This window comes from Haliaeetus leucocephalus, unplaced genomic scaffold, assembly GCF_000737465.1.
Source record: "Haliaeetus leucocephalus isolate CR32 unplaced genomic scaffold, Haliaeetus_leucocephalus-4.0 Scaffold932, whole genome shotgun sequence".
NCBI classification, from domain to species: domain Eukaryota; kingdom Metazoa; phylum Chordata; class Aves; order Accipitriformes; family Accipitridae; genus Haliaeetus; species Haliaeetus leucocephalus.
In genome coordinates, this window is record NW_010973368.1 from 11,191,727 (window position 1) to 11,219,250 (window position 27,524).

Consider the following 27,524-nt stretch of genomic DNA (forward strand, 5'->3'; position numbering starts at 1 on the left):
CTTTTTTTGATGAATGCTACAGGCTGCCCATGTTAGTTGTGGAGGAGTCCTTCAGTCCAGTATCATCATGTGATATTTGTAATAACCCTGGTTGCTGTGGCCTGCTGGGAGTTTCTGGAGCATTCAGCAGATAGGATTCCTTCGTCTCAGTCCTCAGACACCCTAAACATGTTAAACAAGAGTCTCGCATCTTGGCAAAGTTCTGGGAAGTGCTTTCACTGGAAAAACAGTACAATACTGGATCAGCAACACAATTAAAAGTAGTCAACAGGAGAGAAACATGGTAAATATTAAATATTTTCTCAGCAAATAGGCAGTTGTTCTCCAACAAGCTGCGAACCACAAGTAGGATGTGGTATGGTCCAAAGCAAACCAAAAAAATTAAAACAGTGCTTGAAACCAGTCGTTTAATCTGGATTTTCTTCTTCTTTTGAGTGCCATGACTCTTATGGACAACTCGTAAAATCCCACAGTAAGAGAAGGCCAGCAGAAAGAAGGGGAAAAGGAAGCCAGCAGAGAAGCGGTAGTAATTGACATTGTGCTCCCATTCTTTGATGGGGTAATGCTCGAAGCACACCACGTGGCTCTCAGCATCCATACTGATCTCCCCATGCGTAAAGACAAAGCAGCATGTCATTATTTCTTTAGTCCAGATAATGATGCTCACAATCACAGCAGCCTTCATTGTCCGAAACTGTTGAAAACGAAAAGGGTGCACTACTGCGAGATAGCGGTCGATGGAGATGCAGCAGAGGAAGCCCACACTGATATAGATATTCTCATACAAAAGGATGCCACAAATTTTGCACAGGAGCTCATTGTAGGTCCAATTGTCATGCTGTAAAACATACTGAAGCCAAAAAGGCAAAGAAAATATGTAGAGCAGGTCTGCTACAGTCAAATTGCAAAGGTAGATACCCAATTCATTTTTAGCCTTGATCTGTAAATACCCATAGTACAGTGACAGGCCGTTAGCTGGCAAGCCTAATATAAATACAAATATGTATACCACAGGGGATAATGTTTGGTGGATATCATGATTAATAGTGCAATTCTCAGTTGCATTCTCTGTGAAATTCACCATCTTCTAGCTCTCCCCGTGTATCACTCATCAGGGTCTCAAATGAATAGATGTAAAATTTAATTTCATTCAGTTTCATGTATTGCTTATTTCTTCCACAAACCTTTAGGCTGAAGTGATGTCTTGCTGCAGGATGTTAATAACCTGAAGGTAAAAAACATGAAAATCTTCAGAAGGAATATGACTGTCAAATATATAGTACAGTTTTCAGTAAGCTGCCTTTTCCTAGCCCTAAATTTCTCACAGTCTTTGAAAGAAGATAAAGCCTGTTTGGGAAATCATTATTCTTATGAGTAAGCCCTAGTACTTACCAGAAAAGTACTAGAAAATTTTGTGTCCAAGAATGCGAAAGCAAATTACAAACATTTGTTGCTTTAGCTTTGCAAGTATCTAAAAGGTGAAGAAATATCATCTCTGTTTTGCAGATGAGGTACAAAAGCCGTAATCTGATTTGTCCACAATGGAAAAAATGTCTCTGCCAAACAAGCAGTCCACTCAGACGTGCTTAAAGGATGCAGGGTGCACAAAACAGTTGATTTTAAATTTCCATTTCTCAAATTTCCCTTCAGATACAAGATACCATGGAATATGCAGTTCAACCCATCAGGATGAAAAAAATTGAATTTTTAGCAGTCTCTCTTACAGTTACTTGTAAACACAATTCTGAAAGCAAGCTGTCTTTCTCTGTCAGAAGGACACTGTAAAAATTTGGTACAATGTATCCCAATGGTCTCAGTCCTACAGGATATGCTATTACAGATTCCTTATTTGCCATCAACTCTCAAAAACACTCATTTACTGTTACTACTTATACATTTGTATCTTTTCATCTTCATTGAACATGAATATAGTTGTTTTCACCTGAAGAATCTTCTATAATCCAAACACATACCCATACAAACCATTCCTATACTATCACTATTACTATTTAAGACACTTAGAAAAATCAGTGCTGACAGTAGGTTAGCACTCAGTTCAACTAGGACAAGTGTTCAGCCTTGAGCCAGCTCACAGTGATTAAACCCTCGACTAAATGAAGTATCACATTCAGCTTTTTATCACCTCATGTGATATATTCACATTGGCACAAATGCTCAGGACTGGAAAACAGCGGGGCAAACTGTGCCCAGTTTGAAGGGGATGTATGTTTTACCCAATGATGCAGAACAGCGAGACCGTATTTCTTTCAATCTCTTCCCAGAAAATGCACAGTTGTAGGGTATAGTTTTGTAAGGTTAACAATTTGTGTACTCTTTCTACAGCTTCAGTTAATATGGATTCAAAAAGAGACAGCACTATCCAGGGACAAAGATAAGGCCTTGTTGCTTTTTCCTGTTTACTATCCTTGTTTGTATTTTTGGCATCATCTTCTGTCCTGTCTAGGAACATACAATTTTTTCCAAGGCAACCCTTATGAAAACATGACCACACTACAGTAAAATTACTGTCAGCTGCAGCATTTGAGGATGTTACTGTCAAATAATTTTGTTAAATAAATATTTTTTTTAATAGTGGTGGGCTTTACTCCTGTAGAAATTGAAAAGAAAATCACTTCGTTTAGGCCAGAAAAGAATTGCCTGGCTGAAATAAGTGACCAAACCTGCAAAGACTTTCAGCGTTAAGCTTCAACCAGTATAGCACAGTCCCACAGAAATCACAGCAAACTTAAGGACACATGTAAATATTTAAGAATTAGAATGTGTTATTCATTCCTTTGCTTTTCCTCTTTCTCTTACCAATGGACAGAACATCAGCCCTGGTTTTGGTGGAAGTATTCTTGGGGATCTCAGAAACATTCAGTCATGAAACAACAGACTCATCTCTCTCAAAAGCTCATCTCTCTCAAAACCTCTAATTTCATTGTCTGATGCAACTTGTATGAAAGACTGGTCAAGTCTAACACAGCACAAGCTTTGCTAGACTCACTCTCACGCAGCTCCTTTGCGGGTTAAGAGACTCACGCCCTCCACTGTGGGTGGCACAATAGTTATAAGGGGTAAATCAAGGACAGCAGGAGAAATGCTGCTTAAGGGACCCCGTCACAGATACCTATGGTTCAGTTTGAAGTTTGCTCCAAGAGACTGCCATAATCTTCCCACAGAATAATGATGATAATGTTAGCAGCGCAGACATGTACAGCAGAGATTAATCACTAAAGTTATGTACAAATTTCCCAAAGGACTGTACTTAGGGGCCATCAGGTCTCCTGTAACACCATCCATTTTCTCAATGGCTTCATAACCATCATGCAGCTCTTCTGTCTACAGGACACCTGGCTACACACCTGCAAGGACAGCATACAGAATCTTTGCTGAAGCAGGTTTGATAACCTACTTACTTCACCCCAGCTTTTCCAATCCACAGCTCCAGGCCAAATACAATTGTATATGAGTTTGTGTTTGATACCATTTCATTTCTGTATAATAATTTGGTGACTTTACATATAAGAGTTTGCCTGCACAGGATGATTGGCACACCTAGTTATAGTCTAAAATACCTAAAAATCTGGGATCTATCATCTAATCGACCAATTAAAAGTGTCCAGTCAGTCTCCAGCTCCTGTTGATGAGGCCAAATAGTAATTCAAAAGCTGTCAACAATTTTGAAAAGTCTGAACTGTCTTTATATGTCTAGCATAGTTCAACAGTGCTGAGTTTTGTTCAGCGTTGCCCAGTGAGTCAATATGGATCACAGCATGAGAAAAAGCAGATGTACTCTAAAGTTGCACTGTTTTTTGAAAATGTTTCTTTCCTCTAAGAACTCAAAATGTTTTTATTAAGTTATGCTTATGTCACAGAGAACATGACTGTAAAAATAATTTCTGGTTAGCTTAAAAGTCTTGCCGGAATGCAGAATGTGAAGGAGACAGCAAAAGTCTTACTGATATGACATTATGCTAATATAATATACAGTTATGATTACAGCAACATTTCCTGCTCCTGGAGCAAGTGCTGGAGTGGGGTGTTTCAGGGGGCAGGAAGAGAAGGCTGACTGTTAAGAATCTCTTTGCCTTATGCTAACAAACCCTCCCCCATTTCAAAGATGGGGATGAAAAACAAAGGTCCAGATTCTTGCTTTCGCAATAGCTGGTTTATATTGCTCTTCTGGTAAGTGGCAGCAGTAAGCCAAGAAATCCTTCCCTCCTTTCAGCCTCCTCAGTGCGTGGGCTCTGGGACACCTTTGTGCCCTCTGACCCCCAGTGACTGGCTAGGGACAGGCTCAGTAGCGAAATGGGAAATACAAAGGCAGTTCACTTTTCCCTCAACACCAAGTACACTAAACATTGCTCTGCACTGGCCAGGGAGTGAAACTGTATGATACCGGCACTGTTGGAAAAGCAAAGTACTGTGATGACAGTGTTAAACAGATGGGTGCCCAAGAGCCCACCCTGTTATTAAGAACATAATACACGATACCTTTCAAGCTGTCTGGAAAAGTGTAAACTGAAGGAAAGGTGATGCAGGGTATGGGAGAGAAAAGATGAATAGCTCCCCCACTACTTACTGACCTCGTCTGGATAGGAGGAGGAGAAAAATTTAAAAGTTGCTGTATGAAAAACATCTGGGGTGCAGAAATCAAAAGCTGAAAGCAGTTACAAATGGGAACACACAAGCATTCCTTTTAGACAGCTTTAATATGGAAATAGTGCAGCTGTGTCATTTTTTAGAGTGTAGTTTATGTAACACCTTCAGTATCATGCATCTGCAGACATTTCCAGGCAACATTTCTCTCTCTCATATATGCCCATATCTTTTAGATGATACCCATCTAAGCCCAAGTCTTGGAAACAAATTAGAAGACTCTCACCATCTACATGAGCTCTAAACAATTTTCTTGTTCCTGGATGAAAAATAAAGCCAAGGATCCCTGGGCTTCAGAGAGCTTCACTTTTTCTTGGTTTAAATGAGCCAACTTTCATTACTCACTGGACAGTTCAACAACAGGTTCTTTTCTTTCCAAACTCATCTGTGCTTTAACTGTTGACAAAAACAGGGCTATCCTCTGCACCGTGAACCATGGAGCAGCTCATGTGTTAAGCGCTGTCTGCTGGTGTCACCGTGGGAAACAGCTCAGAGCCACTTACAACAACAGCCTCTTCAGCTACGACTGAGTACTTGCATGGAGCCTGGGTGGGTTTTTTCAGTTTCAATGAACATTGCTACAACTTTCCTCATAAGAAATCTGTCTGCAATTAGATCTACACATTTTTAGCAGAGACAGATGGGACTATGCCAATGGACTTCCTTATAGGCATTTGCAAAAGTTGTGCACACAGTTTGTCTTATCCACAAAGCACTTGTTTTTGTGAACAGGGAGCATAACGTGGTCATCTGCCTTTATGTGACAGTAGCTCTGTTTAATCTGTCCCTGCACCTGTCATACACCACAGACAGGCCTGAATCACTTGGCTGTCATAGCAGGACTTGGACTGTGCTACATATGTAGGAACCATAAACCTGAGGTTGTTTCAGTTTAGGATTTGGTTCAGATCCTTACCCACACAAACACCAGCCTTAAATTCACACACTAAGCTTCTCCCAGCACTTGAGGGTTTGTCAGCTTTGTTTCATCCTGGTTCACAAAGCCTGGAAGAATAAGGTCAGGTAAAGAGGCTGGGAAGCAATGACCAGCAGCATAGACTAGGGACCGGTCAAACAATATAAAATGGACAGAAACTGGCTTATATCTTCAGAGCAAGTTTAAAAAAAAAAAGTAGAAGAAAGTGGAAACTGGGGTGCGTGACTGAGTATGAGGAAATGGTACAATGATGTTTGGATTCAATCAGAAGAATTATGATTTAAAAGAAGGACCTGTTGGAGCAGGTCCAGAGGAAGGCCACAAAAATCATCAGAGGGCTGGAACACCTCTTTTATGAGGAAAGGTTGAGAGTTGGGGTTGTTCAGACTGGAGAAAAGAAGGCTCCGGGGACACCTTATAGCAGCCTTCCAGTACCTAAAAGGGGGCTTATAAGAAAGAAGGGGACAGACTTTTTAATAGGGCCTGTAGTGATAGGACAAGGAGCAATGTCTTTAAACTGATAGAGGGTAGATTTAGATTAGATGTAAGGAAGAAGTTTTTTACTGTGAGGGTGGTGGGGCACTGGAACAGGTTGCCCAGAGAGGTTGTGGTTACCCCCTCCCTGGACGTGTTCAAGGCCAGGTTGGATGGTGCTTTGAGCAACCCAATCTAGTGGAAGGTGTCCCTGCCCATGCCATGGGGGTTGTAACTAGATGACCATTAAGGTCCCTTCCAACCCAAACCATTCAATGATTCTAAAAGGGTCACAAACAGAAAGAGCCATAAAAGGCAATGAAGGATGTTTCTGTTAACACACAAGAAAAGGAAGGGTAAAGACAGACAAGTACATGTGATGCACAAGCACTAATTATAGATCTAAACATAGCTGAAATATTTGCTGTTATTTTTTATTTCATTCTTTAGAACCAAAATTGTGACCCAGCACCTAACAAAATTGTTTTTAACAGTAGAATGTGGGCATAGAAAAAATAGATAAGGAAAGGCTAACAGATACTTTGAAAGTCTATGTACACTCTAAGGGAATTACCTAAAGCCATTTGTGAACTATTGCTGATGATGTTTCAGAAATTATGGTGGACTGGGGTACGACGGGCATAACACCTGCCTTGTGAAAAGAGTAGTTGGAGGATTATACACCAGTCAGCCTAGCTTCAACCAGAACAAGTCATCAGACAATCAGTACACATATCCATGCATTTACAGAAGTGACTCACAACTGCAGAGACTCACACCAAGTGAGTTCCTGCCATACTTCAGGAGAAGATGAAGTTGGGCTGGGGTTGGCACCTGCGCTTCACACCCTGTCTCGGAAAGATGGGAGAAGCTCCGACCCTCAGTCCTTCCTGCTTTCTGTAGGAGGACCATCACAGGCATGGATGGGCTCTATTTGCCCTGCAACGTGCAGCCTTACCAGGCTGTAGATCCTGTTGCTGCTCCAGTGACCAGAAAGCAAAGGAGAGTTGGAAGGGATAAAAGACAGTAGTGGAAGCTGGTCCCATCTCCCCTGAATAATCCATGAACCTGTTGCTTCCCCTCCCTGCTGATGATCAGTCTTGCCCCACACAGAATCACACCAAATATCATCCCAGTCATGTCAGTACCGCAGCTCCCAGAAACCACCTGCTACAGCTGAGTGCCATCCCTGTCCTCAGAGCCTCTTCAGCCTGATATCAGACATGACAGCCTCCTTCTCAACAGTTTTCAGCTCCCATGATACCTAAACGACTCCTTTCTCACACAGAGCCCCCACGCACCAGGGCTATTGATGCAGAGGGGGAAGGCAGGACTTGAGGGGGAACAGAGTCAGCAGCTGCATTTCAGGGCTTGTGAAAGCCAGGGAAGGAACAGGGTGGTGGAAGACACAGAAGCAGCAAGGGCAGCAATGCTGCAGCCAAACAGCTCGGAAGGCTGCTTTAGAGATGCTACTGCAGTAAGAGACATATGATTCAACAAGAAACAGTAGTGTCAGACCAATCTCATTTCTGTCTTTGATGAGGTATGTGGCTGAAGAGCTAGACAGCAACAAGTGTAATACATCTTGATTTTATGAAGACTTTTGACACATTCCAATGTACATTCTCATTAACACCTGAGAAACTGTAAAGGCATTATGTACTGCTCAATGTGTTACATGACCACACTCAAAAAGCAGCCACCTGTGAGTGTGTAACCTTTTCTGCCCTTTCCAGGTTGCTAGACAGTATTTTAATCTTTTCATAATTTCTATCCCATTCAGAATGGGATAGAAAATGCACTTACTAAATCAGCAAATGATACTGACTTGGGAAGGAGTATATAACACAAACAGGATTTAAGGTGATCTTGGTCTGAAAACAAAACAAAATCCTTTGAGGGCAAATGTAAAATTACTGCACTTGGAAAGAAAAAAAATCAGATTGTTAGTAAGCAATAGGGAATATCTGGCTATGCAGCAGGATGGATAACAATGCACTTGGGTTCACTCTGCTACTGCTGAGAAGAAAAGAATTACAGTGGGATGCAGTACTTAAAGGACATGAAATCTGGTGTCCTATCTACTCATGACTGGTGATGTCTCTGGAACCTTTTGCACTCTAAGAAATACACAGGCAAATTAGGAGAAGACCAAATATTTTGGGCAACGAAATGATATAATCTCCATCTCTCTGTCTTCATAAATTCAGAATCATATTCCCTTACAGACAGGAGTTCCCTGAAGGTGTTTGTGAAGCACTCAAATGTCCTACCTATGACTGCCATACATAAAACAAACAAATGGATGATGGGCACATTTATTAGAGGTGGAAACAATTCTAGTGAATAAGGTATTTTATCCTTGTTCATCAGTTGGGATTAGACAACATATTACATAGTGACTTACAGGGGCACAATGCAAAGCCATGGAAATACACTGCAAAGCTGCAGCAATGTGATACTTGGTCCGGCAAATCAAAGAAAAAGGGTCCTGTCAGCTCTGGAAGAAACCCAAGGTAATGCCAGTCTACTGCATTATGTTTCTACAGGAAAGGTGCTCAGATTTGGCTCAAGCGTCTCAGCAAGGCACTGGTTTTGTTGAGCTCAAACAGAGTTGGCATGGCTCATATTAAGACAAAAGTCCAGTATAAATAACAATTCTATTCATTAAAGATCATAGCCTGGTTTAAATATGCAAGTGGCCTAAAAATGAAGTTGCACTAGAGACCTTAAGATTTTTAATTCCCAACCCTAGTGTACTTGACTATGATGGTCACCTTCTTTTAGTGCCGCTCATTTTATGTGCAGCATCAATGTATCCTTTCAGGGCATAGAATTAACTTATCTACTGACCATACCATGTATTTTTAAATTGGATCAGTTTCTAACCCATTCTCAGCAAATCTGGAGTTAAACATATACCACTTTAAAGACAGATACACTCTGCCTAAGAGTACAAATTATAAGTCACTACAGCAGGAAGTGTGCAGAAATATTGTTTTTGTCAAACCTCTGTATGAAGAGCAGTTGGCTGCAAGGAGTTTTGTTTCTGTCTTCTGCTGGTTTTGTTGTTTGTCAAGCAGAAAGGTTACCTCTCTGCTGTACTTACTTTCCTTTTTTTTCCTGTCTGTTTTTTTGCATTAGAACAAACTCTCTATGTTCTTCTCTTTGAAAGACTGTCTTACTGGAGGCATACAGTAAAAAAAGGACTGTATCTTTTTAAACTTCAGAAACCATCTTATGTACATTGGGGAAAAAAAGGCAAAAACTCAATTTGCCCCTAAACTGAATTCCCTTCTAAAGTTAATTTAGGCCTATACAAAACCCATTCAGTGTTTATTAACTTGCAAGTGGACCCTCCTAACATGAACCTCTGTGTGCAATAATTATTACTCTCTGTATCTGTTTCAGTGGGAGGAAACCACAAAAGTTTTCTGTAAATTACAAATCACTTTACTTTTGTCATTATTGTATGACTCCATTTATAAACCTATTGTCAAAGAAGGAAGCCAGCAACATTTTTTTGGAACCCACATAAACAAAAGACTAATTAGTCACCGATGTCCAATTTTCCCTAACAGACACGCAATTATTCACAGCATTGCGTAAATCACTCCATTTACTCGAACCTTGATATCCTTGGAATTTGTCCCAACTTCCTCATTCCTGCTTACCAAATTTCTCCGAAGTCTGAAGTAAGCTAGTTACATTAAATATTTCATCTCTAAAACTTCAGATGCCACCTGGCCCACAGTGGTGGGGTAGTTGAGGATTTCATGCCCTCAACTTGTAAAATTTGTCATTAGGAATTGATCATGTGGATTTGAGTTCATGTTAAAATACTTGAACCGTGAATCTTTTTTTTCTCATAGTGAATTCAGTGCTTGTTGAAAGCATTAGATTGGACATCACCATAAGCTGAGAAATTTAACCTGTGCAGCCTAACATAAGCAGTGTGGGCTGATGAACATAATGCAGCTAGAAGCCAACTAAGATAGCCCATGTATATTAGCCACGTAATTAATTCAAATAATTTAATGACCTTTAAATCTAGTGCCAATGCTCATTTCTGATCAGTAATGACATGGTAATGTAATTTAATCTTACAAGTGCCCTGGCCCGCAGATCATGAAGGTCTATAAGGAATAGCTGAGTCAGTATGGATCACGAACCTAAATGTTCTATATTCAACCCACTTTGTAAGTCAAACAAACAAACTCTCAGTTAAGCAGGAAGCCACCTAGAAACCAAGCAGCTGAGCACTTCTGAATGGCCATAAGAGAGCTAAGGTGCCACACACCAGTAACTTGTAATAACACATTACCCTGTAGGCTACAATGGGAGAGGTGACAGGGAGGACTTGCTGAAACACAAAATTTACATTCCTGGAAAATGTCAAAACTTCGGAAAAAAATGCCCTGAATAACCCAGGAGGTTATCATCCTAGGCTCACATTTGTCATTTTAGTTAGAGCACCGAATGTTCAGCTTCTTTCTTACCTGATGTGCAAACTGCTGTATACAACATATTACATATTTCTATATGATATGAGAAGTCAGTAATAAAGCATATCCTATTTTACAGTAGAACACCAGGAAGGATGTGGGGGTTCCAGAGGTCACATACTGAACTAAAGTCAACAACACACTTTTACAGAACACCCCCCCCACACACATATCACATTGGGATGCCTCAGCAGGCTGTAGGTACTACCTCTCCGTCCTGTGCACCTCTGTAAGGCTCTACAGAGGTGCACGGATCCTCTGGGATCCGCTGGCCATGGTCAGGAGAAGTGCAGGGGAAAGGTCAGAGGTCTAGCAAAGCCAAAGATTGAGGGAGTCAGGCTTGTTTAGTCTAAAGAAGACCAGATTGAGGGTAAACACAGCAACAACCTTCAATCACATTAAAGATTGTTGCAAAGATGAGAGAGGCTGGGTTAAACACCATGAAAAACTTTCCACTAACAAAGGTAAGTGGAGCACTGGGATAGATGCTCTCAGGACCTTCCTATTCTGTTCTCCAGTATTGTTTGCCAGGTGATATGACACAACTCATCCCTCTTAGCAACATGCAATAGCATGGAAACAAATTGTATAAATCTGACATGAAGTAAAATAATTTCCACAAAGGAATTTTTTTTGAAACAAATCATCATTTTCCAATGATTTTTTATGAAATGTTTCTCATTTTGAAAGTTTTTTCCTAGAAATTAGAGCTATGTTGAAGTGAAATCTATGACTTCCCGTGCACAAAAACTAATACCAAAAAATTCCCTGTTCTGCTGCTGCACATTTTCATTTCTGATTTTTATGAGCCCTCCACATATGAAGGACAACTTGACATGAAGGGTATGGAAGGCGGATAGGATAATAAGCACAGTTAGTCCAATATCTCAGATTACTTCTTATTCTTTATCTAGGATTAGGGTGTTTTTTACCAAATGCAAGGTTTGAACAAGTGGCTGAACACAGTAAAGTGCTGAAAAGAAACAACACTTTGGAAAATCCCTGTTTATGGTAATAAGAAGTTCATACAATGTGTAATTTCAGGCAAGCAGTCCAAGTGGTATCACGGAGGTGAATCACATAACAGGAATTAGTCATGCCATAGCTGCCTCAAAGCTCTTAAAAATGACCCTCATCTGCCCCCTCCTTGCTGCTGTTAAAGATCAGCCAGGTGGCTGACATGACTCTCCAAGTATTTAACCACTGAACTATTGTGACTAGCTCCTACCCACAGAAGACATCTCCCTGAGGCTTTGTGGATGACTTGCTTGAGTACAGGACAGTGGGTGGAGGAAAACACATCACACCACTTTCTGCAGAAATCTTAAATCACTGTATTCCTCAGAGAAGAACTCCAAGTCTTCCTTTCTCCTCAACTAAAACCTCAGCCAAGTCAACCTCCCTCTCCCCGACAACCCTCCATGACACAGAAGCCAAAGCACCGTCCTGTCTCTATTGCACAAGGAGCAGGCAAGTAAGTAATGATCAATCATAGACAAGAGAACTGCTTATAATCCTGAATATGTGTGCTGATCCTTATTTAAAATGGTAATGCAAGAAAAGCTAAGATTAAGCAGGTCTTACTGATTAGAAGCCACACAAGCCATGATCAACATGCAATATTACCAGTAAGGAACAAGGACTGGAACAACTGTGTTGTAGCCTGGGATTGAGAAATAGGAACTTCACCCTTCTGAAATAAATGAGTTCTGATTCATTTTACCATCTACAGCCTTGGGGAAAATCACTCTTCTGATTCATTTTCCCAAACTCTGTATTACTGCCTCTTTTGATGCTGCAGCCTGCTCTGACACTAGCACTGTGCTCCATCAGGTGACACCAGATGTCTTGCATAGAAATCAGTGACTTAAGGTTTAGGTCACATCTGTATTGCATTCCAATGATTTTTGCCTGCCTTGGTTTGCCAGTGTGCCCCTCCACCCCTGCCATACAGCCCCTGCTTTACAGAGTGAAGCCCAAAGGGAGCCATGGCCCTGTGGGAGTCACCTCACAGATTTCTCAGCAGCCTGAGAACAGCCCACCCCTTTACAGCACATGGGCCATAGCATGCTGCTGGCATCCCATACCGGTCAGCATTCACTCGCCAAGGCTGAGCAAAACAAGTCAGCTGTTAGCCTGTACCTTTGCCCAGATGCTTATGGCACTATGCAGACAGAGCCGATGTGTATACTGAGAGCAACTTGCTCTTTGTACCCATATGCTCTCACAGAAAGGGGAGGGGATGCTGACAATGTGCAAGGCAGTCCTTTCTGTCAAGCCTCCCCAGCATCACTTGCTGGTTACAGGGGAAAGCTTTTGTTCAAAAACTAACAAGTTGGACACCAAAGCAGGGACCAAATTATCTTTCTGCTTGCACCTTTTATAATGCCACTGCCTCCAGACAGAACAAGGTATAATTAAACCCAAGTATCAACACACCATACCCTCCAAACAGAACTATCTCATTAACCAAAAGTAGTTTGGAAAGCAACCAAATATCCATCTGCACAATTTTTTCTCCTCCTTTAGTGACAGTTCAGTGGATAGAACTGATTTTGCAGTGCTGCTGACAAGCAATAGCTCAGGACATCAATAATCAATGTTTGACTAATAACGTTTGACAAACAGCAAAGGCTGTCTGAGAGAAAAATTTTGCTTGCTAGGTCTAACTGAAATGTGGTTGAAACTCTGCCATGTCTAAAGAGACTGAGCACATCATCTATTCAAGGAGAATGTTAACATTTTCATTATTCCATGCATCAGCAAATAATGATACATTCAATAAAGTCAACTCTCTTTTAAATGCTATTTTCTGCATATATGATTCAGTATATGATTCATTTTGTACAGCAAAAGTTTTAAGACACAGTAAAGTGAAAAGCTGTTTACAATATTTGGAGATTTTTCCCTTCCTCCCTCATTTTTCTTTGACTTCATTCTCTTTCTTCTGTTTAGATGTCTTTTAATCAAAGAGATTAAATTCATCATAGGACAGAAGCCTGTTCAGCTGAAGCACTTAACATCATGTGCACTGTGACCATTTAAAACTGGAATAATTCTTTTGTGTCTTTGTACTATGTTTCTGTTTCTGGCTTACACTGATCCCCATCATGCATTTCAAATATGTTTCTGTTCAAGATCCAATTCTTTCTAGTCTAGCACACCATCCACCTTTCCATGCACTGCTGTTTATGAGTCCTCATTTCCTTTCAGACTCAGTTGAGTCTTTTTTGACTCCTGTTTTGTATTTCTGTATTTCTTCCTTGGATCTAGCACTGGGGGGAGGTTGGGGTGGGGAGTGCACATGCATTTGTGCATGTTTTCAAATAGTTCCCACCTAGCCTGTAGAGATTTAACTCTTCTAAGCTATCCCTTTTTGCTGCCTTCATTTAAGCTTCCTCCTTTTCTGCAGTTTCCCTTTTGGAGATTAACCAAGTTTCCTGTAGATCTAAGTCAATATTCGCATGCAAGGTGTGTTCTCCAGTGTTATTTCTCAGACTTCTCACAATTATGTAGAAGCAGTGTGCCTTGCAGAAGGTTTTCCTCTGTGCTGTTTCCCTCATTGTTGCTCTTGCTCCCTAGATGACTATTGAAAACTTCAGTCCTTCCTTTTTTTTTTTTACTTGAGGATATAGAACTCCAACAACCTAGCTCCCAATGGATAAATCATTCTAAACAAAGTGCTAGCATCTGCATCTGCAGGCTTGCTTACATTTTCATTTCCTGAATTTTCATTTCCTAAATTCTTTTAAAAACTTCTTTTAGTACTCACTTGAAGTGCTAACGTCTTGCTTTCATTAAGATTTAAACAAAGCCTGGCCTTCCCTTACTCCTGAGTGCCCCCATTTCCCAATGTATATGAATTTGTCTTCCCTCCTCCATTTTCTTAGTCATACCTTGAAACTGCTTCTCTCCATACCTCTGTCAGGCCTTGCATATGGTGCAAGAAGCCTTCCTCAGTACAGTGCTGCTGAATTCTCGTATTCCAGTGTCCTTCCTAAGAGCCTAAATGTTCTTTCCAGCACCTCTCCATCCCACCCTTTGGATGACACTGGCATCCACACAAGCAGTGACTGTCCCCCTCCCCTGTGTCAGAGCCCTCTCAGGTTTGCCACCTCTCTCCTGGGAGACAAATCTCAGCATCCTGCCTGGAGGCACAAACTCAGCCATCCATATGCTTGAAAACCAACTGACTCTTCTCTAATCTTCTTTTAAAGAAAATTGGGAGGAACAACTTGCCTATAATAATGGTATTAATCTGGATAAAAGAGGTTAAACACAAAAATTGAAAAAAATAATTGAAGAACCATGACCTCACAGAAATTAAAGAAAAACCTTCTTTAATAGTACCAGAAAAGCAACACACAGCAAAAGCAACAACCTTACTGTAAACGATTCACGCTTCCCAACACGTGTCTGTCTGACTAGAGAAAAGGGAGAGAATCAAATACTCATTACTGGGGAGTTCTGACAAGCTCTTGGGCAGGAGATAGAAAAGCTGGCACAGAAGATGTGGGATTCCAAACTGGAGAGCTGCTCAGAAATCCAGGTCCTGCTCTGGGGTGGAGGTGTAAGACCATCTCTGAAATTTGGACACAAGTTCAAATTCGAAATAATAATGTCCTGACATGATAAATTAAGGGATTTCAGTTTAAGCCTCTTGTGAGATTAAAAGACAATTGCTATTTTGAAAGCTATGTCTGATCACTTCTTAAACATGGAGCATAAAACAGATACATCCTCTATTTAGATATGTGCATAGACACTAAATCATTACCCATCACAGAGTAAAAATTTTCCTTCTTTCTTTGGCAGATGGAAGACAAAATGTTTCCAGATATAAAATGATCACATTCTAATTGTTACTAAAATATTGAGTTATAAGAAAGCCAAACCAAGAGATCTCTGTAATAATATTTCCATTCTTCTTTACTGATATTGCCCATTTTAGCATTTTATTCAGGTGCCATTGAAGTGAATTAAGTTTGATAGCATTTGCTTTTGTAATGCATTCATTTTTGATCTCCCCTTCCTCTGCTAGCTATCTAACCTCTCTTCAAAGCTATGTGTCTTTACCATCCACCCATACCAAACAACATGAGAAAAAGGAAGCTTGAATTCTTGCGGAATAAAGCAACCATGTTCAGAAATGAGAGATTAGGCTCATCCTAGCAGCAATAGCTGTCCGTAGCAATTTTTGAGTGGAGAATGTCAGGAGGACATCTCTCGTGGAGTGACAGTAACAGCAGCAGAGTGCCCTTTCCATTACCTGTAGACCAGATCAGGTTTGCATTTCTATTCGCCTTTGGCATGGTGACAGATCTGAGCCTAAGCAACCCCAGATCAAACTCCAAGACAACCCAGCTGGAAACAAATCTGTTGCCACAGAAACAATTTCTGGCAAGAGGGCTCCATGGAGAGGAACAGAGTATACTTTCAGGTGAGCCCATTTCTCAATCTCCCTCTAATAGTGTTTTAAACCTATTATTTAGTCTTTTTTTCTTTTTCAGATTAGCTACAGCTTCCAGATGAAGTACCTAAAAAGTTATCCTTTTGCTACCTGGTAGATTAACAGAGTTCAGAGTGTGGTTTCTAGTGGAGAAAAAGGAATTACAGTGAATGCATCCCTCAGAGAATAAACTGCAATATTGTTCTTAGCTGCTGCTGATTACTAATACCCTCACTTAAAATTATTGGCTAGTTTCTTCTAAACATTAAAGCTGTTCTGTGTCTTTTCAAAACCAATTGCAATCAGCTGTCAGGGACAGCAGCTCTGCAAATGCTTCATCTGGCAGAATAATTCATAACAAGCATTAAAAGCCACTCAGAATAAGCTTTATAGGAAAAACAAACCTCTTAGAGGAGACATTCAGCTAATTACAAGGTAATGAGCCTCACAAGGCCACCACCTCTGGAGTTCTCTTTCCACAGTTCTTCACTTAAAAATAATTAGCAAGTTGTGTAAATGTCCTTGTGAGTTTGAAATAACTTTTTCTTTGGTTATCACCACACTGACACAAGAATAACCAGCGGGAGTGAAGCCCCAGGGCAACACGAATGCACCCTCAGGTCAGATCTAGAAAAACTGGTAGGGAAAAAAATTTCTTCTCTGTGTGCTGTTCAATGGGATGCCAAGAAAACTTGCAGTTACAGCATCAGCTGTATAATCTGAGTGACAACAACCACAGGGCTGATTAGGGGAGGAAAACTTACATTAATGCCCACACCTTTTTACACCTGGCCCCATGCAACTGTGCTCAGCCACAGGCAAGAAGTTTCCAGTCTGTCCAACCCCAGGAACCAGCCATCCCCCAGGCTCACCCTATTTGATGACATCTAGTATGATGACACCTATGTACACCTAGTTCAGCTGGGACTGACTTTCCTCCCTTCTCTCCCCTTTCTCCACATCTCCCTTCTCTCTTTTCCCGCTGTCTAGGATTGCTTACACTCCTCAGGTCCCAGAACAAATTGAGTCAATTTTTGTCCGCCAGCCACAAACTGAGAAAAATACATCTCACTGCAGATGTCAAGTGAGATGAGTTTTTTTAATGAGATATTGGAACCGCCACTTCTTTCTTCATTTAAAACTGCGATATTCAAATCACAACACTGTGATGTAGACATTGTCACCCCCTCAGCTGTGCCCTGCTATCACAGAACAACATACTGGTCTGATTCTATAAATCCAACATTTTCTCACAGTGTACTCCCCAGACCATGGAAAGACTCCTAAAACTTTGGGGATGTACCTTCTCTCTTATTATCTATATTACAGCTGTAAAGCACCAACCATAAAATAAGCTGGAAACAGCTACCTTCTGCCTTTTCTTTCATGTATTAGAAAGACCTTACAACTGCATGTGTAGAAGCAGCATGATATGGGGGAACACCATACTAGCAATAAGATTGGGAGGCAGAAGACAGGGGTGAGGACAGTAAAAAACTTTGTTTCTTCAGAAAAGGAACAGAAGAGTGGGTGTCAAATACACAGGATTGACTCACTTTTACTGGCTTCTTGATTGAGGCAAATTTGAAAGAAGTGGTCAGACACTGTACACTTCTGAAGACAGTGTGAACACAGGGTGCTAATGTGGAAAATGTCACGGAGCTGATTAACAGGCTGCTCAGAAAGTCCCGTAATGCTCACAATGACAGTGTCACGTCTTATGAGCCTACATGTAGCCATTTTTCCTTGCCTCACTGTTAAGTTTCCTTAATTTTTTATTAATAAATATCTGCATGTGTTCTGAACAGAAAAGGACAGGACAAGGCTGCTATATTCTTCTAAATTCTCTATTTCTCAGCTCCCCTCCCCATGCACACATGAAACTGATCACTCAGTGATTTACTTTCCTTGTTTCTTTACAAAGACTGTCAAGAACCAGAAAAATGTGCTCGTAAGACAGGCAACCTACAATAACGTACAAAGGTTTTAAATCCTATTAAAAAAAAAATTAGATTCATTTCTGACCAAATGGATTTCACTTCACTAAACAAACCTTCAGATTTCTAGTTTCCCAAGTCAGGTTCTGAACAGCAGCAAGAAAAGTGGCTTACTGTTTGGAAAACATAGTAATGACATACTTTTGAGATACAAAGACAAAACTATATAGGTATACAGAGAGCACCTACACACCAAGGTGTGTGGTTTAACAGTTTCTTGTTAGGTGTAACTTTTGGCTTGTGTTCTCAGAGGCAATGAAGTATTTAAATCACTTAGCAGTCATCCAGAATAGCTTATATCTAGTCAATTTAAACAGTCCTGCTAAATTCTCTGAAAATGACTACTGGAATTTAACTACTGGATATTGCTTTGGTTGCCTGCTGCAAACATGAAACAGTTTTTCAGTTTGTCTTCATTCCCTCTCATCGATACAACTTCAACATTGAGCTCTCACGCCTAAGTAGAACTGAAGAAAGTTTTTTTGGGAGAACTTTTATTCAAAGTTCCCACTAGTGGGAACTTGCCAAGGAAATTAATTTTGAAGTTGTGATTTTTATTTTTTTTTGACACATTGCTTTACTTGAGTCCTTGGACTGCCTTATTTTTTTGCTTTAACAACCTAGCCAAAAAACTGTCCTGCCACCTTTCCAGGGGTCTTAACCTTGTATAACCTGGCTCAATGATGGAAAATTTCTTTGCTTCTAAGAATGAATAGATAAAAATGAAACTCACCTATGAGCAGAGTTTATGCAAAGAGGTTTTCCCTGCAGTGTGAAGAGCATGAAACTTCCCTTCTCCCAGCTCCTGCTCAGGCTGCTGGTGAGGCTGTCCTCCTCCCAGCTGTGAGCAAGGCTGTCGGTGAAACAGCACAGGGAAGGAGGAGGAGATTGTTTCAGCCCCTGTGCTCTTTCTGGTTCAACTGCAAAGGAGTCAGCCCAGCCCAGCCCTCTCCTCCCTCACCCACTCATTCATAAAGGAAAGAGATGAGAGTGCCAAAAGCAGACATTAAATATGGAGATTGCAATGCACAGAGAGCGGTGTTCACACCCAATACCTACCATCACAGATACCAACCAGCAGATAACTGCACTATGATCACAGCAGCTGGTGCAAAGCCCAAATACTGCTGCTTACAGCTCATCTAAACACACACAGACGTTGCCTCATGCAGGCATATTACAAAGTATACAGAGTGTTAGCGTTGCTATTAGTATTATTTACAGTAAGTTGTTTCTAGAGCTTGCTGAGATCAGACCTTCATTATGTCCAAACACAGCAGAAGCTCATCTCTGCACAAGGGAGCATCTTCTCTGACTGTGCAAGAGCGACGGCTGTGACGGGAGGGTTCCTTCCTCTCTCGTCTACACAGTAAGACAGACTGAGGCATAAACAGATCAAAGGGCTTGTGCAAGGTCATTCAGGAAGACTGTAGCAGATGTAAAAGCTGACCTCCTGCTAATTCACGCCAGTGCTCTGATTCCCGCAGGGATGAAAGCTGACCCATGGGATATGTATTAAAGTGTCTGTCATTCAAACTGAAATGCACTACTCTTAAAAAACCAAATAGGTACGAATTACACCACTGAAGCTGGAAACAAAAGATGTTACCAGTTCAGGCTCTGAACCGGTACGTAACTCACCTGATGCAGTGCTCTGCCGTGCTGCTGTAGGGACACCAGTGACACTGCACGCTCAGTGCAGCACCTAATGAGAGCTCCCATCTGCTCAGTGTAATGGGGCTACAGTGCTCCAAGGGCAGCCAGAGACAGCAAGTTTGGAAATAGGACTCTTGTGCAGGGTACTCCGAGACATGTTCTCCATTTCCAACCTGGTGGAAAGCGGAGTGACATAAGCACAGAAACAAAATAGGAAAAAAAAACAGGGAGAAGACACAACGACATTTACAAAACTTGGAAATACTCCAGGAGTACCCATGGCTAACGTCAGAACTTGCATAAAAAATAACTCCTCATTCCAAACACAGGCAAAGGGCTGTTCAGGTACGACAGGCTACCAGATGGCAGAGCCCTTCCTCTGCCAGGGCCTCTGGCAGATCAGAGATCTAAAATTATCTGCAAGATTAAGGGACCTCTCTGATTTTCTGAGGAGGGATGCAGCAGAAAAAATAGAAAATCCTTAACCTTGGCCAGAAAAGGCTACAAAAAGCACAGAATGGTCCTTTGCAGGCTCACTGTGCTGCTCGGTGGATGGCAAACACGCAGACAGCATACCTGGGTGAACAGGCAAGGCACAGGCTCCCAGGAGCACAGCCGGAGGCTGAACACCATGTGCAATATTAAAGAATATGAAGGGTTGGTATCAAATTTATCAGGGCTACTCCTCTGTTTTGTTTTTTTATTTAGTACTTATTTATTATTTAGTATTTATATGTATTTTTATATACATATATAAGAATACATATATTAAGAAAAATCACACAGACTAGGATCTTTCAGGAAGCAAAGTAAAACATTTGTTCCAGTGCCTTTTAATCCACAATTATGTACCCTTGGATATCACAGCTCTTTTACTAGATTTAAAGAATTTATAAAAGATTATATTAAGAAAATGAAGTGCAGTTACTTCCTTGGCAATATGTGCACTACTCTTCAATAAGAAACAACAGGGCATTATATTGGACTACTTGCCTTTCCCGAGAGTCTGCCAGGGACAAAGATCACTTTGGTATCCAGGTCTTGCTGGTGGTTGTAGGGAAAGCATTTCCACTTCCTTCAGGGTCCAGGCTGCAGATGGTGAACAAGTCCTGAAAAGACCCACAGACAGTGATTACCCCTTTGGGTGCCAGTAAAAGCAGAGTCACTGGTGGAAGAAACATTGTGGGCAGTATCTCTTTCCTAGTTCCCACCTTGGCTGCAATTCTCTGTCATGCTGAACTGCAAACATGCTCAAAGATGTGTTAGATGTTAGACACGCATGGCCAGAATATCCAGAAAGCAGAGCCAGAGCCTTGGTCATCAGACACAATATATGTCTATCAGAGTGTGCTAAAAAGGCAGCACTTGACCAGTGCAGCTGGTAAATCAGGCCTTGCAGGTGGAGCAGAAACAGTCACTTTCACAAACCTCCTTTTCAAAAAATTACAAAGCAAAATAAACTCCAGAAAAATCCCAATTTGCTTTTCGTTAATCCAGCCATTCTATTTTTCTTGTCTCAGCATGCAGATGCTATAAAGCAGATCACTAAAATAAAGGGATTTGGTGGCTTGGGTCACCTGCTTTCATCACTTCCAAGGGGGCACAACACGGTCTGTTGCAGACCCAGCCTCCATGACACACACTCAGCAACTGCATGTTGGGCTGTATTGAAAACTCTGAAAATGAAAAGAAATGACAGTTTTTGTAGCCTTTTACCTCCATGAATTATACAGCAGCTATTAAAGCTGACAAATAGCTATCATTCGGTGCAAGTGGCAATTCCTGCTTTTTGCTTGCTTTGGTCAAACCATTTTAATGTGTGTGATGATTAAGTAACTCTGCTGAATCAAATAGTCCCTGGCTTGCATGTGTCAGAACCAGAAACAGCAAGCTTCAAAAAGAATGGAGCTAAACTCGTGCTATAAATGTCACAGATGCCACAGAAATGCAGCAGGAAGGAGGTCATCTAGACCATCTCCTTATTCTAAGGCCCAATAAGGAAAGCTACCTCCTCCAGAGTTTTAGCTTCTTAAATTGCCATTGAGGAAGACTCTGCCTCTCGTCTGGCAATGTCTCTATCCCCTGGCTAGGCTTGATCTTAAAATCGTGCACTAATATAAAAATCTTAATCTTCCATGTTTCCAATTAATTTATTTTTTTCTTGTCCTTCTGTAAATGGACATGAAAAACAGTCTATTGCTACCTTTCTCAATGTTAATAATTTAAATTTCTGAGGATTAATCATGCTGTCCCTCTTAGACTTTTCTTTTGTAGACTAAACAACCCCATTTTTTCAGCCTTCTTCACAGACCACGTTTTCCAGACCTCTGCTCACTCATGACGATCTCGTTTCCAGTAGTTGGCATCCCTCTCTAAGCGTATTCCAGTGGAGGCCTTTTCTGGCAGTGTTGGCTCTGTTTAATTCCAATTACCTGATCTGTGCTTTGCCTATAAGGGTCAACTTTCCTATGAAGTTTGATTTAAATCGTTTCGAGCACCCATTTTTGCGAGGATAGGAGGAAAATAAATAACATCTCTCTTTTGCAGTGATAATCCACATGCACATTCCCATTTTGTGTAGCTGAGAAACAAGGACTTGCTACTGCTCTTTCTTCCGTCCTGGTACCATCTCTAGAGCCCTTGCAGGTCCAGCTCTTACACTGCACTGAGGGGTGGCTATGCAACACAAGGCATCACTTGTTTCAGCTGCCAGTGCAAGAGGGAACACTGCTGCAGATTTCACTGCAGCCTAGGCATCTTGCTTTATCTATCTGTTCTCCTCCTATTTTCTCTTGGTTTTGTTCTTGTCACAGTCTGCACTGCATCATATATTATTTTTAACCTTTTCCACAGGTCTCAGTTTTCACTCTGCTGGGCACATGCACAGTCCTCAGATCTGCACTCCAGGTGCTTTGGGAAGATGCATGGACCAATGTCCTAGAATTTGTGCCCAGAATATGTCCCAAGTGGTGAGCTTGGCTTCAAGACTTCCCAGTGGAAAATGCCATTGTCTAACACACATCTCACAAATAAGCTCAATCACCCAGGCCACCGTTTTACCTCCAGAAGAAACTTCAGGTCTCTGTCCTTGCCACTGTGCAGGCAGTTGTCAGGTTAGGCCTGCTCTCTTCCCTCTCAGTGTCTGACTTCATGGGATTTCCCAGCTTCCCTTCAGAGCCTGCAGGGTTCCCATCCCTCCAGACTCAGCAGAGGACCCAGAGCTCAGCTCTGTCTTCCAAGCCAACAGACAAGCACCAAGCTCATATCCTAAAGAAACGAAAGAAAGAAGAGCCAAAGTGCTCACTAAGCAGAGCACCATGTGCATCAGTGCTCTGCCAGCAGCATGACAGGGCTTTGACAAAGCTGGCACCGATAGAAAGCACTGGCTTGAAGAAGTGCTGCCGATATCATGACAATATGTGAGGCCTGTGGCTGGGGTCACCCACAAGCAGCACCTTGATTATCCTCCTGAGGTCTCTCACATGTGATGCTGGCTATTTGGGAGCTTCCATCCTTCAAACAGTTACTCTGAAGATGTACCTAATCCTTAACTATTTTAAAGACTTTCATTTCTGTTAGTAATGTCTGTTGACCAGACTTTTATCCCATTCACCATCATGCCCCACAGAGGAAGAGACAGAGTCAGGACATGCAGGGGACTCCTTTTGCAGCCTCCACTGCCAGTGAGCAGTGCCTTTCAGCTGACTTGGTGGGTTAGTGCCTCAGCTCTACCTCACATTGGCTAGCACAACTCTGGCCGGGTATCAGCCAGGCTCTGCAGGGCTAGAAATGCAATCTGAGGCCAGGTAATTTAGCTTGGGGTACTGATGCTTTCATAATTCAACTTACCTTATCCCTTTCCAGGGATATTCCTTGTGAGAGCATGTACCTTCAGCAGGTATAATCTCTCTCCTCGCTCAGAGGTTACCAAACTGGCTCTCAGCTGGCACCTTCAGCAGCTACTTTCTGGTAGGTGGAAAAAAGATTGAGAACTCAGAAAAACTGGGGATCTTCTGCCACAAATTAAAGCTCAGCATGGTGACAAAGTCTGAGACCATCTTAGCTCGTCACAGGAACATGTCCACACCTCATAACCAGCAGGAAATTCTGTCTCTGTCCTCACCATGCTGGTGTTTCCCAAGCTCCCTCAAAATGTAAATTCAGAAGTGCTCATAATTTCCGACTTCTTCCCACCTCAGCAGAGGTAGGAACTTGGAAGGACAGCAGAGACTCAGTAAAGTGGGTGTGGACAGCAAGCCATCCCCAAAGGGTTTTTTTTGCCAGAGTATATACCTCTCCAGTTTCTTCCTGAGGCTGGGAACATGTTTCATTTACACTGAAAGTGTAATTTAGCCATCTTTCACACCTAGACTGCAAACATCCAACACAGACGCTTCATTTTGCACACCAGAAATGGGCTTCATGTGGCTGAACTTGGGATACTACTAATACTGTATGGTGTCTACATGCGGATTAGCAGATGTCTGCAGAGGATTAAGGACCTGTAGAGGGTCAGTTAGCTTGTCCTAGAGTGAGCCCCTGTGGTACAGCTGCAGGTAGCTGGTTCTCCCCTTTGCCTATAAGGGGAGAAAGGCCTCAGTCTTACAGAGTGAAGAGTGAGGAGATATGAGTATTACACAGCCGTCCAGGAGCTCTACCGGTTTCTATTTACAGAAACAAAGACACAGACACAAAGTTGAGAATGCACAAATTTCGATGCAAAGTCTATCAGAATAAATACAAATTTTTCAAATTCTAAAAATCAAAATCTAGCAGGCAGGGGTAGTGAAACCATTTGTAGTCATCACAGCTACTCCAGAGTCCAGGCTAGAATATCTCTGTTCTTGCTATCTGCAGAACAACAGACTGAATTCATCCTTTCCCCAGCTATTATGCCACTAAAGAGACACTGGCTTTGATGTGTGGCCTTGCAACTGCTGGTTGTGTGAAGGACCCATGGATGATTGTGGATGTGTTGGGAGTAACCAGCTGGACCAACTATGAATGCATGCGTGAACTTCCATTCAGATATGGAAAAGAAGGTTGGTCTCAGGTAACTGAAGTTCTTCAAAATGGATAGCCATGTGGACTTGAACTCCTGGCTGCTGTTCTTCCCCCTATTAACATGGATCTGGGAATTTTAGTTTGAGAAGAACCATCGTCATAAGGTGGTCCATACGCCAGTGCCCCAATGCAGTGGGGAAGACGGGGTCTAAATGTCCTTGAATCAATGCTTCAAGGGCAAAAAAGCCCCTGGTCTTCAGTAACTGCAGTAGACGGTCAGTCAAAGTACAAATGTACATAGTTCTCCAGATACTGGCATTTCCCATAAAACATTGCTACAAAGACATCGTGCTAAAAACAATAGACTGAGTTAGTTCACTTTTTGCTTTTCTTCTCACTTCCAGTTTTAGATTCGCTTGTAAGTATACTCTCCTTTTCCCAATAGACACTGTCTGTTAAACAGATACAGCCTGTTAAGAGTTTAACACATGAAGGGAACACTTCTTTTGATTTTAGTTACAAAACTTTATATGGGTGAAATTTGATCCAATAAAGTCTTGTTAGTATCAGTTTTTATTCATTTGCCTGATTACATAAGAAGAAAACAAGCACGTGTTTGTATAGGACAGGGTGGGAGACTGAAGGGAATTCAGGATCTGCCAAATGGGACTCTGCTACCATTGATATGGCTGGTTAAATAAACAAGGAAAAGGATCTGTGTTCATGGGAGCTGCATGTGTGTAGTATGACTGGTCTTCAGGAACTCAAGTTTTTTTCAATTAAAGAAGCCAAAATAAGCAAGGAAGGAAATTCTAAAACAATGAAAATGATGTGGAAACTCTTATTGTTAAAAATACTTAGGGCTAAACAGAAACACTATTGCCTCAATATGCAAAAAGTGATACGGACCTTCTTTAACATATCTATCATCCTATTAGTATTTTTAAGGGATAACAAATCCTCACAGATCTTTAACCATCAAAGATATCTCCTGGTCCTAAAACATGTAACAAACAAGCGTAGAAACTGTTGTGAGATCTTGCATTAAAATCCTGCTACAGATAGTAGAATTCTGTATTTACTGTGATGAATAAATGTTTGAAAGACATCTCAATAAGTAGATTTTGAAATTTGAAAACAAGACTGGCTCTAGACTTCATGCAAACGTGCATCTTCTGCACCACAACTACCCGCAGTGGTTTGCAGCACATGGTGTATTTCAAGGCTTGGCCATCACTTGTCACAAACACGGAGCAAACTGGAGCAATACAAATGAGCTAAAGGCAGATACAGGGAAGAGACACAGTGAGAGTGCCTATGTCACTGTGTCACTATGCCTACTGTCACTATGGAGGGATGTGAGGGAGGAAAGGCCCCTTGAACTGAGGGCACTGGTGTATTTGGGCAAAATGTTCAAGCAGGATGAGCAAGGATGAGGCAAAGGAGTGTGGGGAATGTTTGAGACAACAGTGGATGAAGAGCTAAGGAGCATCAGAAAGCACTGAGAACAGATGCTGAGATCAGGACTACAAACTGACCTCAAGATTTGAGAATGTGACTGCCTAACATAGAGTCTGGCAATGGTAGAGAGGTACAAAGACATGACAATAGCAAGAAAAAATGGCAAAAATGTGACAGCTGGCTGATAGATGACTAAAACCTTTAGCAATGGAAGCAGGCATGGAAAGAGTAGTGAAAACTGGAACTAGATCTGGAGGTAAATAGGGTACAAAAAGTGAACTCCAGGGTAGGAAACAGTTAAAGATAACACTCTGGCCTGAGGAACAGAAGGGTCACTAGTGCTGGAGAGAAGTCATGAAGAAAGGAAAGCTGCTGAAGATAAAGTGGGCTTGGCCAGACTGTGGTAGCTAGTTGCACTTTCTGAGCTGTAGGACAGAATCTAGCAAGAAGGCTCCTTTGTTTGCAAATTTCATGCAAAGAGTTTTCTGCTAACACACCATGCAGTTGTTCTTGGAAGAAGTGAGTTTAGGGCCATACTAAAACATTAAAAATATATTGTTCCCCATCAAACATACATTACCCACCTCCTTTAAGCCTCAGCTATACAGGAGCAAGATACTACTATGTGGAAACATAAGAGAAAGTAGCAACAGCAGAGATATCCTCGTGTTAAGGAAGGTACCAAAGCTGTATTCTGGAATGTACATACTGGTGCCCTCATCGGATGCTGATGTAAACCTTTTGTGCCCTAACTGATCTAAAACTAGTCTACATGCAGGAGGAACAACTTTACCAGATAGCTGGGAGATCTAATGGAAATAGAGTACACAAGCTGTACAGTCCTGCTTACACAATGGTGTTAACACAGGTCTTTAAAGCATTCTACCCCTTTGTTTCATTTACTTAAGGACTAAAAAAGCTGTGAGCAAGCTCAAGAGACTGAGGAAATTGACGGTTACCAACCTTAGCTTAATTTTAGTTAAATCCCAACTAAATCAATACAGGGTCTATCCCACACAGCTTGTGCCTGCCTGCTTTCTCCATTTGCTTTTTCACAGAATCATAGAATATCTTGGGTTGGAAGTGAACCATAAGAATAATCAAGCCCAACTCCTTGCTCCTCGCAGGACTACCTAACACTAAACCATATGACTAAGAGTGTTGTCCAGATGCTCCTTGAACTCTGGCAGGCTTTTGCACTGCTATGAACAAGCAATCCTTGTTTAGAGGATTGCAGTTCTAATAAAAGTTCCCAAGATTTTCCTTTCATAGACATTTCCCCGATTCTCAGCGCTTCTTCTACTTTCACTCACAAATAGCCAAAAGGGTCCTACAGGAGCACTCTCAAACTCATTGGGAGTTTTCCATCTCTGTAGAAG

At 41.5% G+C, this 27,524-nt stretch overlaps 1 protein-coding gene across 1 annotated transcript; it reads right to left on the reverse strand.

Annotated features, from left to right (window-relative positions):
* Nucleotides 1-16: 16 nt before the first annotated feature.
* Nucleotides 17-18,846, reverse strand: GPR68 (G protein-coupled receptor 68). Its single transcript, XM_010584018.1, has 2 exons — nucleotides 18,758-18,846; nucleotides 17-1,225 (listed from the first exon to the last, which is right to left on the reverse strand). Exon 2 carries the CDS (start codon nucleotides 1,082-1,084, stop codon nucleotides 17-19), a length of 1,068 nt encoding a protein of 355 aa, XP_010582320.1. The 5' UTR covers nucleotides 1,085-1,225; nucleotides 18,758-18,846.
* Between the last annotated feature and the right edge of the window lie 8,678 nt (nucleotides 18,847-27,524).

Coding starts and splice junctions, on each gene's coding strand:
- GPR68 (XM_010584018.1), bottom strand. CDS start 1,084: ATGGTGAATTTCACAGAGAATGCAACTGAGAATTGCACTATTAATCAT.